The sequence below is a fragment of the Budorcas taxicolor genome, chromosome 16 (genome assembly GCF_023091745.1).
Source record: "Budorcas taxicolor isolate Tak-1 chromosome 16, Takin1.1, whole genome shotgun sequence".
NCBI classification, from domain to species: domain Eukaryota; kingdom Metazoa; phylum Chordata; class Mammalia; order Artiodactyla; family Bovidae; genus Budorcas; species Budorcas taxicolor.
Genome location: NC_068925.1, coordinates 21,917,579 through 21,933,649, shown reverse-complemented (window position 1 = coordinate 21,933,649; position 16,071 = coordinate 21,917,579). Strand labels below are relative to the sequence as shown.

The 16,071-nt window shown below is 38.6% G+C and overlaps 1 protein-coding gene across 1 annotated transcript in view; it reads left to right on the top strand.

Moving 5' to 3' along the window:
- The window catches only part of GPATCH2 (G-patch domain containing 2), a 198,495-nt gene extending 183,592 nt beyond the window's left edge, over window positions 1-14,903 (top strand). The window contains exon 10 of the mRNA XM_052654097.1: window positions 14,683-14,903. Coding sequence (XP_052510057.1) covers window positions 14,683-14,903 — 221 coding nt within the window. The remainder of the gene's footprint in view (window positions 1-14,682) is intronic.
- The last annotated feature ends 1,168 nt before the right edge of the window (window positions 14,904-16,071 follow it).

Here is a 16,071-nt window from a genome sequence, read left to right as displayed (position 1 = left end):
ACTGTACAAAAAAGCTCTTAGTGACCCAGATAGCCATGATGGTGTGGTCACTAACCTAGAGCCAGACATCCTGGAGTGTGAAGTCAAGTGGGCCTTAGGAAGCATCACTATAAACAAAGCTAGTGGAGGTGATGGAATTCCAGCTGACCTGTATCAGATCCTAAAAGACGATGCTGTTAACAGCTGCACTCAATATGTCAACAAATGGAAAACTCAGCAATGTCCACAGGACTGGAAAAGGTCAGTTTTCTTTCCAATCCCAAAGAAGGGCAATGCCAAAGAATGTTCAGACTACCATACAATTGCACTCATTTCACATGCTAGAAAAGTAATGCTCAAAATCCTTCAAGATAGGCTTTAACAGTATGTAAACCAAGAACTTCCAGATGTTCAAGCTGGATTTAGAAAAGGCAGAGGAACTAGAGATCAAATTGCCAACATCCACTGGATATAAAAAGCAAGGGAATTCCAGAAAAACATCTGCTTCATTGACTATGCTAAAGCCTTTGTGTGGATCACAACAAACTGTGGAAAATTCTTCAAGAGATGGGAATACCAGACCACCTTACCTACCTCCTGAGAAACATGTATGCAGATCAAGAAGCAACAGTTAGAACCAGACATGGAACAATGGAACAATTTCAAAATTGAAAAAGGAGAACATCAAGGCTGCATATTATCACCCTGCTTATTTAACTTACATGCAGAGTACATCATGGGAAATGCCAGGCTGGATGAAGCACAAGCTGGAATCAAGATGGCCAGGAGAAATGTCAACAAGCTCACATATGCCAATGATGCCATTCTAATGGCAGAAAGTAAAGAGGAACTAAAGAACATCTTGACGAGGGTGAAAGAGGAGAGTGAAAAAGCCGACTTAAAACTAAATATTTTGAAAAACGAAGATCATGGCATCTAGTCCCATCATTTCATGGCAAGTAGATGGGAGAAAAGTGGAAACAGTGACAGGTTTTATTTTTTTGGTCTCCAAAATCACTGTAGATGGTGGCCGTAGCCATGAAATTAAAACACGCTTGCTCCTTGGAAAGAAAGCTATGACAGATCTAGACAGCGTATTGAAAAGCAGAGACATCACTCTACCAACAAAGGTCTGTATAGTCAAAGCTGTGGTTTTTCAAGTAGTCATGGACAGATGTGAGAGTTGAACTATAAAAAAGGCTGAGTGCTGAAGAATTGATGCTTTTGAATTGTGGTACTGGAGAAGACTGTTGAGCATCACTTGGACTGCACGGTGATCAAACTAGTCAATCCTAAAGGAAATCAACCCTGAATATTCATTGGAAGGACTGATGCTGAAGCTGAAGCTCCAGTACTCCTGAATACTTTGGCCACCTGATGCAAAGAGCAGACTCATTGGAAAAGACCTTGAGCCTGGGGAAGACGGAGGGCAGGAGAAGAAGCAGGCGACAGAGGATGAGATGGTTGGATGGCATCATTGACACAATGGACATGAGTTTGCTCTTTGCTAGGAGATGGTGAAGGACAGGGAAGCTTGGCATGCTGCAGTCCATGGGGTCACAAAGAGTCGGACAAGACTTAGAGACTGAACGACTACAACAGATGTTTATGTAGATAAAAGTTTACCACTTATTGAATGCCTACTATGTACCAAAACTTTATTATTGTTTTTTTATCTTTGCAACCACTTGGTGTTTCACATGTTGTTCTCATTCACTATACAGCATGAAATGAAGATTCGGACATGTGTGGGCTTCTTAGCTATCTGTGAAGGCAGAATGATTGAAGGGCGAAGGGAGGATTCAAGCCAATGTCTGCATTACTCCTAAACCCATCTTCTTTTAGTGACAATATACTTAGGTCCCTTTGTAAGAATATATAGGTAAAGGCCATCATATTCCATGTTTTTTATGTAATTATATATAGAGAGAAAGACTATTATATAGTTTATTTTTTATACAGACTATTTTATATCTGAAGTGCCAGAAACGTTTTATCTAAATTTGTTGTGCAGAAATACAGAACATTCATTAGTATACCTCTAATGTGTCTTTATATAGGAACATATAACCACTTTTAGATTAAATACATGTCATAAGTTTTTCAATTCAAATCATGCATAAGGCAGGTGTAGGATTCTTTAATACTCCCATTCTGGTTGAATGGTCTCCTGAATTCTCTTATCTTTCAATGATTCAAACATTTGTGGCAGAAATAGTACAAGAACAATCTTAGGAATGTGACTAAAGCACTTCAGAGCCAGCAATAAGTAAGAGAGACTGTCAGGGTCAGGTCCTAACACTCTGAACATATGTGAAGTGAGAAGGAAAATACGTAATGGTTGGGAAGAGGATAATATAATTATATCTACAGGGTGATTTTGATGTGACAACTCAACAGCATCAGAAGAAATCATTTTTTATAGAGGATGGGTATAAAGATTAAACTTTAGCCTAAAACATTCCTAAGCATCTGCCAGCATATTCCAAATGTTACTTTTCAAAATTTTTGTGATTCTCCTTACAACTCAAAATTTTGATTGTATTACTACATTGTTTTACTTAAAAAAACATAATTCATAGAAAGTTAATGCCTTTTTGTAATTAATCAAATAGTATTGGAGTAGGAGAATTATGTTACTCATGCATTTTTAAAAATCCATGCATAACTGTTCCTCTCAAGGAGGAAGAGAATGAGGTTATTTAAAAATCCTTAGTTTTAAAAAGAATATCTTCTAATACTAATGAATCAACTCTAAGGTGAAGATTATTATCCAAATTCACGTAAGAAATGCTTTTGCATAAATACACTTTGTTAATGAGTTTATGAATCCTAGATCATCTTGTCTCCAAAAATGATATTTTTCAAGTTCTGGAATATATAGTCAGTCACATAACAAAGAATCTTATCTTCATTAGCTTCCAAGGTAGGTTAGAATGTAGAATGATTTGAAGGATACTATTCCTGCCATTGTCTAGGCCTCTGTAGACTTCCCCAAAAACACACTGAAACAGATGTGTTTTCACAGTTCTTTTGTCTTTAGTCAACATTCATCCTAAGCTGGAAAAAGGCAGATGAGGGTAACACTTTCTGATTTGAAATCAAGAATAAGAGTTAAAAGGCTGACAGTCTGAATATTGTTCAGTGATCCCCTCTGGTGTATATATGAAATAGGATAGGGACAAAACAGCAGGTTTAGGAAAGGTTTAGCAAAAAATTGTCAGAAAACTATAACTAGGCACTTTAACTTTATAATCCCAAACTATGTTTATACAATAATTTAAGATGCTGAAGATAAACAGTTACATATTTTGTATTTATAATGTTATATTTTTTGAAGATTTAAAGTCCCCTGTGCAATTAATAACCCCAAATCTGATCATTTTTATGTGCTTATTGTATTGAAAATTTTACTCACCCTGTGTAGCAGTAACATTGAAGCATAATTTGAGTCGCTTTATAAAGCTATAGACCAGCCAGCAGTGTTACCGGTTGAACATTTATTAATTGTGACAGGAACACCGAATTTATTTCAGTGCTTTAGCTTATTTACTGCTCTTTCACCTTTGTATTTTGTATTGACAAAGTAAAATGAATATTGATAAGGTTAGGTATTGATTTTTAAATGTACGGCTTGTTCTCTGCCTCATTCAAAGTCACACAGCAAAAGACAGTGGGTGTTTCAGTAGCAGAGGATGTAGACTTACTGTTATAAAAGAGAGAATTGTTGAAGCGAGAAGGTTTGCCAGCAGAGTGCATTTTATAGTTTGAAAAATGTCGTCATTGAGGGTGAAGAAAAGAAATGAACAAAATAGGAAGGATATTATTAACATGTTTTTAAAGGCCATCAGCAGTGTTGGTTAGGGTCTTATGTTGGGGTGGAAGTCATAGCTTACTGAGGTTTTGATAGTTAAAAAGATTTCAGTATGTTTATTGAGATATTGTGGCTGCCGTATTTTTTAAATGTTTTGTCTTTATGCATTACTATATTTATTGCGGTCCACAGTTAGCACTTGCTATTTCTATGTTGTTTTCTATTGAAATATTACCATAGGGAAAGTATTCACCATAAGTAGTAGACTTTCTTCTCTACATTTTAAATTATGCAGAGAAATACCTACTGAAGTTCAATATTTCAGTATAGATATTGCTCCAGAGTAACTATGTCTTTGTGGACATGCAAGTTCTTAGCGGGGAGTTACATTACAGCTTTTTGTGGCTTTTCTGTTTTTTCCTCTGCATCCTACTGATACTTCAATAGTAAAATAATCTTTATAAATATTGAAGGTGATAAAGGCAGACTGTAAATCATAAAGGGTGAAAATTTTTCAAAGGTATTCTTTTAAGTCATACTGAACATAATCAGGAAATGTGTGATGTACCCAAGCTCCTTTCCCAGGTGCTATAACTCTTCAGTTGCTCAAATTTATCTTATCAATAATTATATTTTTACTTTCTTTTATCCCTGGATTTGTATGACCACTGTAGATTATCTTCTCTCTCCCCGGATTTTGAAACAGGCTGACTTGGCAGGGGAAAGGGGTTGTTGTTATTCATTTTGAAACCAAACTACATCCAAACATATAGCAAAAGCCTAGGAAATACATTACCCTCTCTCTCTTGGATATATGAACCACCTTTCAGTTATGTGTCTCAGAAGCATTTTAAACAGCTCTCCATTGTCATATGATACAAGAAACACTTAAGGAAAGAGTAAGCACACATATTAGATAGAAAGTAACTATAGTACATGCACCCTGATGTTCCCTGCAACACTATTTACAATAGCCAGGATATGGAAGCAACCTCAATGTCCATTAACAGAGGAATGGATAAAGAAGATATTATATACGTGTGTGTGTATATGCATATATACATATGTATACATAATGGAATATTACTCAGCCATGAAAAGGAATGAAATCGTGCCATTTGCAGAGATGTGGCTGGAATGAAGTAAGTCAGAAACAGAAAGATGACTACTGTGTATTAACGCATCTATGCAGAATCTAGAAAAATGATATAGATGAACTTATTTACAAAGCAGAAATAGAGACACAGACATAGAGAACCACTGCTTGGACATCAAGCAGAGAAGGGAGGGGGTGGGATGGACTGGAAGATAGAGATTAACATATATGTGTACTGCTGTATGTATACACTGTTATATGTATAAAACAGATAACCAATAAGAAACTACTGTACGGCACAGGGAACTCAACTCAGTCCTCTGTGGTGAACTACGTGGGAGGCAAATCCCCAGAAGAGGGACTGTATGTATATGTATAGCTGATTCACTTTGCTCTACAGCAGAAACTATCACATTGTAAAGCAACTATACTCCAATTTAAAAAAAAGAAAGAAAGAAAATAATTTCTATTCCTGACAGTTTAAAAGACTAGTGAGAAAATATTCAAACTACAGAATTCCTGGACATGCTGAATAAAATGCAAAACCATCTCTTTAGATGCATTACTGAGACCGTGGGAAAGAGAGAACTCATTCTGAGGACCCAGTCTAGGAAGTCTGGAGGCATGTTGGTTCCTTGGGGAAAGAGCCAAGCTGGGGAACAGAATATCTGAAAAGCTCTGTCCTCAGAACAGGGCAAACTAGAAACAAAACTCACTCACAAGGACACAAAAATAAAGAGTCTGGTTTCTACCTGGGCTTTAACTGGAAAACTCTGAAGATAAGTAACCAAGAGCCTACCCCTACATGAGACTCTAGTTTAAAATGACACTGTGCCAAAACTTAGCATCAAAACTGGTCTTTGAAGGAAATGCAAGACCACTGTAGAGATATGTGCCTTCAACCCAAGCCTCAAGAATCACCACAAGTGAAAACCTACTGAAGATGGTCTCACAATCCAAAACTAACAGAACTAGTTGTAAAAACAGATTTAAAAATGAAAGGGAATAACTGGAAAGAGAAAAGACAGCTGTGGTAAAAAAAAAAAAAATACAAGTAGAAATTTGAGATTATTTCGTTTTGAAAAAATTCTTAAAAATCATAACTTCACTTGATGGGTTGAATAGCACATTAGATACAAACAAGCAAACTACAGCAGCAAAACCAGTGAATCTGACGAGTAATCTGAAGAGACTGCCTAAAAGAAGCATGCTCTCAGTTGCTCAGTCGTGTCTGACTCTTTTTGACCCCATGGACTATAACCTGCCAGGCTGCTCTGGCATTCTCCAGGCAGGAATACTGGAGTCAGTTGCCATTTCCTACTCCAGAGGATTTCCCCAACCCAGGGATCAAACCCACTTCTGTGGCTCTTGCATTAGCAGGCAGGTTCTTTACCACTGATCTACCTGGGAAGCCCAAAAGCACAGAGGGATCAAGCATGGAAAATGTAAAAGCATGGTCAGGGTACTTGAAGGAGCATGAAGTTCAGTATATGTCTAATACAACTTTCAGAAAAAAAATAGAAGAATGAGGTACACTATTCCAGGAGAATATTTATAGAATTCAGTAATAACAGAATTTTTACAACTGAAGAAAACTTAAATCTTCATGTACAAAAGTATAAGGCTTTATCAGGAAATAGTAAATACAAATGGAGTCATACCTAGACACACCATAATAAAACTTTAGAGCATCAAACACAAGAGAAGAACGTAAAGGCAGCCAAGGAGAAACGATATAACTTACACAGGAATGAAATTATACTGGCAACAAACTTAAAAAGAGTGATACAACCCAGAAAATAAGAGATAATATTTTCAAAGTGCTGAGATGAGATAACTGAATCAACCTAGAGTTTTCTATCCCAGTTAAATTATTTCCCAAGAAATGAAACCGAGACATTTTCAGATAAAGACCCATCATTACTAAATTTAATAACTTTTGTAAAAAAATAAAAATAAAAAACAGAATCCATAAAAAAAAGGGTAAAAATCAAGAAGGAATTGGGAGCAAAGTAATCATTAAATGTGCATAAAGCTAAACTTTACACTGAATGTATAAAACTAATAGTGATGATGGTGGCAGTGACCATCAGTTCAGTTCAGTCGCTCAGTCGTGTCCAACTCTTTGCGACCCCACGAATCGCAGCACACCAGGCCTCCCTGTCCACCAACTCCCGGAGTTCACTCAGAGTTGCGTCCATCGAGTTCGTGATGCCATCCAGCCATCTCATCCTCTGTCGTCCCCTTCTCCTCCTGCCCCCAATCCCTCCCAGCATCAGAGTCTTTTCCAATGAGTTAACTCTTCGCATGAGGTACCCAAAGTACTGGAGTTTCAGCTTTAGCATCATTCCTTCCAAAGAAGTCCCAGGGCTGATCGCCTCCAGAATGGACTAGTTGGATCTCCTTGCAGTCCAGGGGACTCTCAAGAGTCTTCTCCAACACCACAGTTCAAAAGCATCAATTCTTCGGCGCTCAGCCTTCTTCACAGTCCAACTCTCCCATCAATACATGACCACTGGGAAAACCATAGCCTTGACTAGACGGATCTTAGTCGACAAAGTAATGTCTCTGCTTTTAAATATGCTATCTAGGTTGGTCATAACTTCTTCCAAGGAGTAAACGTCTTAATTTCATAGCTGCAGTCACCATCTGCAGTGATTTTGGAGCCCAACAAAATCAAGTCTGACACTATTTCCACTGTTTCCCCATCTATTTCCCATGAAGTGATGGGACCGGATGCCATGATCTTCGTTTTCTGAATGTTGAGCTTTAAGCCAACTTTTTCACTCTCCTCTTTCACTTTCATCAAGAGGCTTTTTAGCTCCTCTTCACTTTCTGCCATAAGGGTGGTGTCATCTGCATATGTGAGGTTATTGATATTTCTCCCGGCAACCTTGATTCCAGCTTGTGTTTCTTCCAGCCCAGCGTTTCTCATGATATACTCTGCATAAAAGTTAAATAAGCAGGGTGACAATATATAGCCTTGACGTACTCCTTTTCCTATTTGGAACCAGTCTGTTGTTCCATGTCCAGTTCTAACTGTTGTCTCCTGACCTGCATACAGATTTCTCAAGAGGCAGGTCAGGTGGTCTGGAATTCCCATCTCTTGAAGAATTTTCCACAGTTTATTGTGATCCACACAGTCATAGGTGGATTAATTTGGGTGTATAAAGGCAGATGGAGTAGCATTGAAACATATACATGAACCGTGTAAAATTAGATAGCCAGTCGAAATCTGCTGTATGACACAAGGAGCTCAAATCTGGGGCTCTGCAACAACCAAGGGGGGTGGGATGGGATTTAAGGTGGGAGGGAGGTTCAGGAGGGAGGGGACACACGTATACCTATGGCTGATTCATGTTGATGTATGACAGAAACCAACACAATACTATAAAGCAATTATCCTCCAATTAAAAATAAATTTAAATAATAAGAAAGTAAGATGGAGCTAAAACTCTGAACAACAATAAGATGTAAAATGTGAGGGAATAATAAAGCCAGGTATGCATGTTGATGTTTAAAAATTAAAGAATAGACAAATAATATATAATTTTCAAGGTAGTATAAGCAAGCAGTGGATGCCAGAAAAGACGAAGTAAAAAGTATAGAGAAAGCAAGGTAAATATCTAAGTAACATTGTAAAAACTACCCAGATATATCAATGATCACAATACATGTAAACGGAGTAAATGCATCAGTTAAATTCTGGGATCATTATAATGGATAAACGAACAAAAACTCAGTACATGCTGTTTATGATAAATACAGCTAAAACAAATTTCCATTTAAATATCAGCCAAAGAAAAAGTAGCTGGTTTAATAACAAAGTGAATTTTGAGGTATTTCAGAAGAATCAAAACACTCTTCAGACTTGCTATGTTAATTTAGATGAACAGTTTTTTCCAGAAAATTTGTGAATATATTAAAATCTCTGTCATTTGGGACAATGTGGCAGAAGAAATGACATCATAGAAACTAATGATGATGGAATATTTTAAGATCGATGCTCAGTCAATGAAAGGGTAACATTAAGATGCAGGTGCCCTAAATTCACACTCCAACTGGGGCACTTTCTAACTGGGTGACTTTGGGCAGATGCATTACCTCTTGAAGGGCTTGCCTGGTGGCTCAATGGTAAAGAACCCACCTGCCAATGCAGGAGACATGGGCTCGATCCCTGAGTCAGGAAGATCCCCTAGAGAAGGTAATGGTGACCCAGTATTCTTGCCTGGGAAATCTCATGGATAGAGGAGCCTGGGGGGAGGGGCTACAATCCATGAGGTCACGGAAGAGTTGAACACGACTTAGCAACTAAACAACAACAATCATTACCTCTTTAAACCTTAGTTTGTTCTGTAAGTGGAGCCAACAATAACGTTTCAGGTTGCTGAAAGAAATCACGGCCGCGGAAGCACTGGTAATCTCTGAGAGCCACAGATACTATATGGTAAGTTATCCAACTATGTCATTGTGAGTACTATGCTCTGTATTGTCCAAATGCAAATTGAGAGAAGTTGATACTGCAATTGACGTGTAACCCAATTAATTTTTTAAAAACAGTTTGGACCATCATCTGCACTGGAGTTGTTTCTTTGCCATTAATTCTTGTAGTAAGGCAGGGTAGGTAATGGAAAGCATGTAGGGTTTTAGAGCAAACTTCACCAAGGTTTGAATCTTAGCCTACTGGGTGGTAATGGTCAAGCAGTTCATTCATCTCTCCGAGGCCCATTATATCAGTACTCCCCCCACCATGCACAATTGTTATGAGGAATGGAGATGATGAATGTCGCATGCCTAACAAGTGAAGCACAGACCAGGCACATAGTAGGTAGACCATAAATAGTCCTGATCATATTATAGCAAACAGATATCCCTGTGTGCCTTCAGAACCAATCATTTTAAGACTTTTTTTAGTTTTCTGAAAACACTATTCTTTGATATATTAATACAATCATCCCATAAGAACGGAGAAGGCAATGGCACCCCACTCCAGTACTTTGCCTGGGAAATCCCATGGATGGAGGAGCCTGGTAGGCTGCAGTCCATGGGGCCGCTAAGAGTTGGACACGACTGAGCGACTTCACTTTCACTTTTCACTTTCATGCATTGGAGAAGGAAATGGCAACCCACTCCAGTGTTCTTGCCTGGAGAATCCCAGGGACGGGGGAGCCTGGTGGCTGCCGTCTATGGGGTCACACAGTTGGACACAACTGAAGTGACTTAGCAGCAGCAGCAGCAGCCCATAAGAAATGTATCTGTATAAGCAAAATGTGTGTGCTCAGTCGTGCCCAACTCTTTGCAACCCCGTGGACTGTAGCCTGTCAGGCTCCTCTGTCCATAGAATTTCTCAGGCAAGAATACTGGAGTAAGTTGCCATTTCCTCTTCCTGGAGATCTTGGGACCCAGGTGTCAAACACACCTAGCTTGTGTCTCCTGCACTGGCAGGTGGATTCTTTACCACTAGGGCTACCTGGGAAGCCCCTATAACCAAAATATCTGTTAATAAAAACTTTCCCTTCTCCAAACATGTCAGTATCAACCATGTCTTTCATTCCCTACTATGCAAAGTTTTTTTCACTTAGTTAAAAAAAAACAAGAAACTAGTTTTACATTTCATTGTTTAAAAAGTAAGAGCCTTGTATTTTTAAGCAGTTGGCTATTTGAACTGATTTCATTTTGCAAAATTCACATGAAAAACATCTGCATTATTGCAGATAAAGTGTATAATGATCTCAGTGAGGCTTTTCTGTATTAAAAAATAAAGTAATTAAAACATTTGACAAAAAGTACTAACCCTCACCACTTTCTCACAGCCCAGTCTGTGCTCAGCACTGTTTCTTAACAGCAATCAAAAACCCATGTCCCTAAATTAGTTACTGAGACCAGAGGACAGCATGAGAACTGGCAATTCTAATAATGTCACAAATAATAATAATAACCATGCTCTTCAGCTGACTAGTAAAGTAATGGGGAAAGAGGGTGGGAAGAAAGAATGGGCACAGGCCACTAAAAGCCTTCTGAATGCAGGGTCAGGACTGAAGCGATGCACTGTGTTATGTGGGAAGCAGCGTGTGTCACCTCCCCTTCCATTGGCTGTTTATCCAACATCAATACAACACTTTAGGAGCCAAATTACTAAACAAGCTGCCAATTAGGCTTGCAGTCAGCTGGATAGATTAGCAGCTAAGAGAGGCCGATACAAGATTTTCATCTCTTGAGCCAATTACGCAAGTGAATTACTATCCACAATACTCTTTGGAAGATTTGAGGGGAAAGGACCGACTCAGCTGTAATAGATGTAAGAGATCCAGAATAAAGGGGGCTGGAGTGGGAGCTTGCAGAAGGGTTAGCAGGCTATGTATTGCTAAAATTGCCCGAGCAGGAGGAGAGCCTCCCAGGAAAGGACTTAAAGGATTTAGCACCGCCAGGAGCAAAAGAAAAGGAAATTATGGTTGTCAGATGCTGTGCTGAGACGGAGTTGTTCCACTCCCATGTCTTAATCTCATAAAAGAAGGATGAGAGACCAACAGCAGATCTCACGCCAGAGTCATTTTCCATGAAAAATGAAGTATCTGTTTTTTCTTTTTTAAAGTTATATAGAATAGCCATTGTTTTTTGTTTCAGAAATCTGTGTTGCTATGGGGAAAGATTTAGCATTTAAGAAATCAAATGGTCTTTTTTTTTTTACATGATGATAATGCTTCATTTTAATTAAGAGAAATAAACCAGCGTTAAAAAGATAGAATAAATTCTTTTCTGCCTATATAAAAAGTAAGCATGAACTTATGGTTACCAAAAGAGGAAAGAAATCGGGGAGGAATAAAATAGGAATTTGGGATGAGCAGATTTTGATATTCAGTCAAGCTGCTATATATAAAATAGATAACAAAGCCCTACTGTGTAGCACAGGGACTATATTTAATATCTTGTGATAAACCATAATTGAAAAGAATATAAAAAAGAAAGCAAATATACTATATATGTATGTATAATTGAATCGCTTTGCTCTACGCCAGAAACTAACACAACATTGTAAATCAACTATACATCAATTTAAAATATAAATTAAAAAGCAGGGTGGAGTCGAGTGGCCACTACTGAGCCACCACACTTGAAATGCCAGCATTTTAAAACTACAGTCATGAGTCAGTTATTTGCTGTGCATTCCAGAACTCAAAACTAACCTGCAGTTTTTGCAGAGATAGTTTAAATTGACTTTGTATTTTCTCCTAAATATTTAAGTTTAAACTTGAACCTTTGCAATCTCTTATATCAAAACTATAACAGATGTGTAGCCTGAAGCCTCGTTAGACCTCTGATCTGACCTTAGCCTATCAGTGGATTAAACTAATTTCTGGTGATCGCAGAAAAATTAGGGATATAAAACAAAATGCTAGGAGGCCATGTAACCTGACATACCTGAGAAGTAGCTGTTCAGAAAAAAATGAGATGCCTTGTTGTTGACATTATCATAATTTTAAAGTAAAAACTTAAAAACCTTAATTGTCTTTTTGTTATTAAACAAGTTTTAACAAAAGGCTTCTCTTTGTTTTGTTTGTTTGGTAATTAAGAAGCCCATTTTTATATTTTATATGTTTATGTATATTTTTGTATAATTAGATAAATATATAAAATCTCTGCATATTTTTATTTTGCCTTTGTCAAGCAGTAAATATTAGTCCAGAGTTTTCCTTTGGTGCCAACCATTGGCCATTCATGCTGCTGGCAATTGAAGGGTTTTTTTCTATTACATGTTACGATACTTGCTTCAGTGAGCTAAAAACCAATCTGACAAGTCCAAAACCAACTCATTATTGTGGTAATCCAGTTCTCACTCCCTGTAATGAAGTTAGCAATGACAGCAATGTATTCTATTCTCAGTCTGAAGATGCTCTGAAGATTAAGAATATCAAAATGTTCAGTAAAGGTCTTGCAAAAATCCATTGATGATTGCTCTATAGTTCATTATAAAACTCACCAGTTTTAGTTATAAACTCATCAGTTTCAGTTATATAACTCATCTCTATCACTCTGCAGTTCCCTTCTGTAAGTTAGAATCCTGAAGAACAACCCACTCACTGTTCTCCAGAAAACCAGATACAAATTACCAGATTAAATATACTGTTAGTTCAACTCTGACATGTCTTTTATTACTTACTGTTATTTATGTTTTTACTATGAAATACATATACCAGAGACTTCCCAAGTGGCTCAATGGTAAAGAATCCACCTGCCAATGCTGGAGACTCAGAAGATAAGGTTCAATCCATGGGTTGGGAAGATCCCCTGCAGGAGGAAATGGCAACGTCTGTAAAGAATCTGCCTGCGATGCAGGAGACCTGGGTTCGATCCTTAGGTTGGGAAGATCCCCTGGGGAAGGGAAAGGCTACCCACTTCAGTGTTCTGGCCTGGAGAATTCCATGGACTGTATAGTCCATGGGGTCGCAAAAAGTCGGACACAACTGAGCGACTTTCGCTTTCCAGTATTCTTTCCTGGAAAATCCCATGGACAGGGGAACCTGGCAGGCTACAGTCCATCGGGTCACAAAGAGTCGGATGTGACTTAGCAACTGAGCAGCACATATACAGAGATTGGAATGAAATGTGTAGGTAGAGTTTTAAAGAATAATAAATTGGTCACTACTGTAGCCACTAACCACATCAAGAAACAGAATACTATACACTGCGGTCCCATAGGTAGTATTTTTGTTATTGTTATTGGTGCTTAAAAGGATCCTTATATACAGTCTTAGAGAAAGAGGAGGATGAAGAATCCCAATTTTGGGGGGTAGAGGTGGGGTAGACTGTGCTGTTAGAAACCCAAATCAGGGAGGAAAGATGGACAATGATGGGAAAGGGATGGAAGGGGATGAGGGCACAGGAGAGACAGCTGACTCTCAAGCCTTTGACAGCAGTGTGTGATGTCAGCACCTGCACATTTCAGCTCTCAGACTGTCTCAGAAAACACAGCCCTCATTTCAAAACAGAAACATGCTGGACCCAGGACAGAGCTTGGATGCCACAGGCATCCTGCAGACCTTTGGAAAGTGAGCCATCTTCATCCCTGGAACCCTAGGGGTGAAATTATGGGCAAACACTATAGCCCAGAATTCTACAACAGACTTTCGAGGAAGCCTCAGTATAGAAGACGGTACTGAATATGTTCTCCCTAAAACCAAGATGGTTTTAAGCTATTGTTATTTAATCCCTAAGTTGTGTCCAACACTATTGTGACCCCACAGACTGTAGCCCTCCAGGCACCTCTGTCCATGGAATTTTCCAGGCAAGAAAACGGGCAGGTTGCCATTTCCTTCTCCAGGGGATCTTCCCGACCCAGGGATCAAACCTGCACCTTCTGCGTTGGCAGGCGGATTCTTTACCACTGAGCCACCAGGGAGTCCATATTTTGGCCCCTTTTCTTCCTACACAGTCTGTAACGTTGGCTTGCTTGATGATCACTCCCTTAATTATCAAGGAAGAATAACCACAAGAAATGGTCTGGTAATTTGAGTTTTGATTGCTTTGTATTATGCCTGTTTTACAGATCAGAAAACAGAAACCCAAAGAAGTTAAATAACTATTAAGTGGAAGAGCTGAAGCCATGGTCTTTTTCCATTGAGCCTTCTACTACAGCAAGCTCTTTATCCAAAGATGAATAAAGAACCCTCCCCAGTATTTTGTTGAAAGGAAAACTTCGAAGAATGTGGTTTTCTTAGCCTAAGAGGGCCTTCATCTGTGTTCATACTAACGTGGGATTTTGTTTTGTTTTGTTTTTGTCATTTTCTGATTCCAGGATTTGTAGGAGAAAACGCCCAGCCAATCCTAGAAAACAACATTGGAAACCGAATGCTCCAGAATATGGGCTGGACACCTGGGACAGGCCTCGGACGAGACGGCAAGGGGATCGCTGAGCCGATTCCAGCCCTGCAGAGGCCAAAAGGATTAGGACTTGGGTTTCCTCTACCAAAAAGCACCCCTGCAACCACTGCCTCCAATTCAGGAAAATCCGCCTAAGAGGAAAAGCAGAGGAGCTGTTTAGCAAGTTTTATTCGCTCGCTATAGCCCATTGTTCTAAAATGACAGAATAGCTTCTGTGGTTGAAGCTGAAATCTAACATCAGAGCCTCAGACTTGTCCCTCTAGCTTCCTAGCTGCTACAGTTCTGCCAGAGTGATAGAAATGGGATTTCATCACAGTCCATGGTGCTAAAGTAAAAACCTTCCCCTTTTAAAAGTTTTCAGTGACTCGCATTCTAGGTGTAAGGAACAGCTCGTTTCTGTTATTTATTTTGATCTTGTATTGTCAGTAATTTCTCGTGTTTTAGCTTGATTCATTCCTGTGTGCGCTTGATGCACCCACGACCGAGCACGCCTACGTGTTTCTAAAATAGGATTGGCCGGAAAGGGTTGTGTTTCACCTCATCCCTGTCTGTCCTAACCGAAAACACCTGTCATCACATCAGTGAAGTCCTAAGCACATCTTTTTTTGAAAGGCTGGCCGATTTCGTATTCCTTGAATTTGACTTTTTAGTTAGGATTCCTCAACAGGGTGACACCCATTCATCTTCTATCCTTGGACACTGTAGCTGACAAACAGCAATTAATGTTGCCCTCTGACATGTCGACAAAAATAAACCTCATCATTGTGATCACCACAGTGCCCTCAACATGACTTTACTGCAGATCTTATCAATTTTACCTCATTTAGAACATAAAATAATTATGGAAAGAAAATTGTATTTTTTAAATTCACCACGACTGAGTTGTAAACTCGATGAATAATCTAGACTTCCTTCTACCTCTTTGTTCCCAAAGGTTGATATTTTTTTTAAGATCAACTCAACTGTAGTAAACTGATTTTAAATTTTAACCATCGGAGTAAGTTAGAATATCGACTCAATTTATTTGAAGATTTTAATGGCTCTCCCAAGAACTGAGATTTCTGGCAAAGATCCAGCCGGTTTACAAGGTGTACAAAAAAAAAAAAATGAACGGTACTGTTTGCCCTTTCTAACACCTAAGCAGTTACTTTAAAACGAAGCAAAACAAGTCATTTTGATTATGTGCCTGTTATTGTTACATCTGAATCCTCTGCTTCATAATGTCCAAGATTCTGAATTGCTCTTAGTTTAGATGTTGGTTGGTTATTGTCTTCGTTAGTAAGAACTAATAATGATATTCTCT